General features: G+C 53.1%; 1 protein-coding gene across 1 annotated transcript; it reads left to right on the forward strand.

Annotated features, from left to right (window-relative positions):
* The first annotated feature begins 408 nt into the window (after positions 1-408).
* Positions 409-1806, forward strand: LOC108803988 (leucine rich adaptor protein 1-like). The gene is made up of 3 exons (XM_018575762.1): positions 409-543; positions 921-1565; positions 1772-1806. The coding sequence occupies exons 1-2, from the start codon at positions 409-411 to the stop codon at positions 1554-1556; spliced, it is 771 nt and encodes a 256-aa protein (XP_018431264.1). The 3' UTR covers positions 1557-1565; positions 1772-1806.
* Positions 1807-3485: the final 1679 nt, after the last annotated feature.

A 3485-nucleotide genomic window follows, 5' to 3' on the forward strand; every position in this document is an offset into this window, starting at 1 on the left:
CCCTGACCTAGGACTTAGGTAGAGTCTCCAGAGCATATGGAACCTTCTCCGGGAGTTTAGGAAGAGTCTGTGGAGGGATGGAGACTTTACCAGGGGTCTAGCTGGGGTCTTCAGAGGGGATGGAGCTTTCTCTGGGGGGTCAAGGAAGAGTCTTCAGAGTAATGGAGCATTTAGTGGGATCTAAGAATAGTCTTTGGAGGGATGGAGCCTTCACCGAGGGTCTTGAAGAGTCTGCTGGGAGATGGAGCCTTTACGGGGGATCTCAGAAGGCTCTCCAGAGGGGATGGAGCTTTCTCTCCGGGGGTCTTGAAGAGTCTGCTGGGAGATGGAGCCTTTACGGGGGATCTAGCTGAGGTCTTCAGAGGGGATGGGGCCATTACGGGGGATCTCAGAAGAGTCTCCAGAGGGATGGACTCTTCTCCAGGGTTCTATGAAGAGTCTCCGGAGGGATGGATCCTTGACCTAGGACTTAGGAAGAGTCTCCAGAGGGATGGAGTCTTTACTTTGAGTGTTGCAGCCATTAAGAATAACAAATGCTCTGGTGTCAGTTGGAGCTCCATCACCTGTTGCCTCTCTGCAATCAGTGGCCCCTGGCAGGGGTTGGTGTGTGGCAGCCAGCGGGCTGTAATCACTGTAATTTGGGGGCCACTAGCCTAGAACAATATTTTCTGATGGTCAGGGCTGACACCATAATTACCCGTTGGGACAATATCTTTCTTATATTGGTTTCTGGGTCTCATGATGGAGTCTGGCAGGGAACAGTAGTCTGTGGTGTTTGTAGCAGCCAATCAAAGGCTTCCTTCCCTTTCTATGATCCCCTGAAATGGGAGAATCTGGTTGGCTGGTGTGGACCCCACAGACAGTTCCAGGCCCATGAAATGTCTAATGTTCCCTCACCCTGTGGTGGTTCTTCCTTGCAGGCGTGCCTGAGGGCCATCGATGTTCAGATCCTGCAGCAGCTTCTGGTGGTGAACGAAGGGATGGAGTCGGTGAGGTGGATCCTGGAGGAGCGGGGGAACCTGACCAGCCGCTGCAGCAGTCTAACCAGCAGCCAGTACAGCCTGGCCGGGAGCCGGGAGACGTCTCGCCGCGGCAGCTGGAACAGCCTCCAGGACCCCAACGATAAGCTGGACACTATCTCCATCGGCAGCTACCTGGACACGCTGGCCGATGACCTGGACGAATACAGCCTGAGCATCAGTGAGCCGCTGGTGTGCTCCACCCCCTACCGCCATGGCCTGCCGCTGACTACCGGCGACCAGGGCGGCGACAAACGGAGAGACTCTCTTCCCGAGCCGGGGGACCATGTGACCGGCCAAGTCACTGCAGAGAAGGCGCCCAGGCCGCATGTCCTCCCGCAAAGCCCCCCGTCTCTGCCAACGGCAAACGGGTCTGCAAAGCGCACTCCGGAGCCGGACGCCAGACCCACCGAGGACAAGGCCAAAGCCAGGCAGAACGGCCGGGTGGACAAATACAAAGTGTCCGGCAAGATCCAGCTGGAGTACGACGCGCACTGGCGCTGGGTGCAGTCTCAGGACGACGTGACGTTCTTGTAGTGCGCTCACTTCCTGTTCTCAGGACGACGTGACGTTCTTGTAGTGCGCTCACCGCTCTCTTCCAGTTCTCAGGACGAGGTGACGTTCTTGTAGTCCGCTCACTTCCTGTTCTCAGGACGATGTGACGTTCTTGTAGTCCGCTCACTTCCTGTTCTCAGGACGAGGTGACGTTCTTGTAGTGCGCTCACTTCCTGTTCTCAGGTCGGAACGTTCCGGATTTTCCATGAAAGCCGATTACTTGAATGGCTGGAGACGCGCAGGAAGTCAGGAGCAGAACTTCCTGTCCGGCCTCCCGGGATCTGTAACCACGGTGAATTGTGTCCGCGTGTATAGAGGGACGACGTTCCCTGCGCTGTGATTGGTCAGGAATCACCGAAACATTTGTGTCATTTTTCTGAGATTTCACTTTTTAATATATTTCCGTTTATTGAACTTCCGGAAAACGACGAATATAATTTATAGATATCCAGGTGACTGGTCTGGCCCCACCCACAATAATGCAACAGCCAATAGGAACTCTGCTGCTGCTGAATGGAAGAGAGGAAGGACTCAATATTAAAGTCACTTTTATGGATGAATTACATTCCCTCCTCAGGCATTTGTTTACGTCTGTGACCCCATTGAAGGGGAATTTCTCTCACTTCCTGTCCTTGTGACACATGTACGAGTATTGGGGGGTGAAGTTGTCACTGGGGCAGGAAGAGACATACAGCAATAATAACATTGTAATAAGACCCAACCCTTCCCATCCCCCTTCTACGAAGAATGTCCCCATTGGAGAGATTTTTAATCACTTCCTGTCAGGAAGTGGGGGGATTTCACTTCTACAACCCAATAAAATGACTAACAGCCAACCAATCGGATTGTGTCCTCTTCCTCCTCATCTTCCTCCTTATCATCCTCCTCCTCATCACCATCATCCTCTTACACCACCTCCTCAACATCTTCATCCTCCTCCTCCATCCTCCTCCTCATCATACTCCTCCCCTTCCTCATCATACTCCTCCCCTTTCTCCTCATCCTCCTTGTCATCCTCCTCATGTTCAGCAGCCTCCTCAACATCTTCATCCTCCTCCTCCACTTCCTCCTCATCATCATCCTCCTCCTTATCATACTCCTCCCATTCCTCATCATCATCTTCCTCCTTATCATCCTCCTCCTCATCATACTCCTCCCCTTTCTCCTCATACTCCTCCCCTTCCTCATCATACTCCTCCCCTTTCTCCTCATACTCCTCCCCCTCCTTGTCATCCTCCTCATGATTATCGTCATTATAATAATAATAATAGGTCACAGACAGGAAGTGTCACATTGTGGGCGGAGTACCATGGGTCGTCGGCCATTGACGTGTCTCCATCCTCCGGCTCTTCCATGACTGAATTCTGAATCTCAGCTCTGGGTGGAGAGAGACCTCCGTAACCTCTGGCTGGGACTTGTAGTTCTCCCGCCATGGCGCGGATGATGATTGGACGGAGAGGACACGCGGTCTTTGATGAAAAACTTTATTCTCTACGGCTGAGAGCGGCTCCTGGACGAGAGTGATGTCACAGCTCCGCCCCCTGCAATGTCTCCTACTTCCTGTATTCCCATACCTTCTGGAGCTCCTCCCCCTGTGCTCCTCAGATCCCGGACTGGTCTGTCCCCGCCTTCTTTCCAGGGGACGCCCTCCCCCGCTGGCTGCTCTTTTCACTCAGTACATTCGATCTTATTGGAGCTCCGCCCCCCGTAGTCTGCGCATGATTCTAACACTGAGCGTCGCTATGTAGAGCTGTAATAAACATCCTCCATGTGTCTCCCGCTGTCGCCTTTCTTTCCATGGAAGAGTCAGGACAGGAATATGGGAGGAGTCATCCTAATCCTGTCTTCCCACTGGGGCCCTAGAACAAGCAATATGGGAATAGAGACCTTTCCAGGCTTCACTGGCTGCAT

Source organism: Nanorana parkeri, unplaced genomic scaffold, assembly GCF_000935625.1.
Source record: "Nanorana parkeri isolate BGI_ZX_2015 unplaced genomic scaffold, ASM93562v1 scaffold4682, whole genome shotgun sequence".
NCBI classification, from domain to species: Eukaryota; Metazoa; Chordata; class Amphibia; order Anura; family Dicroglossidae; genus Nanorana; species Nanorana parkeri.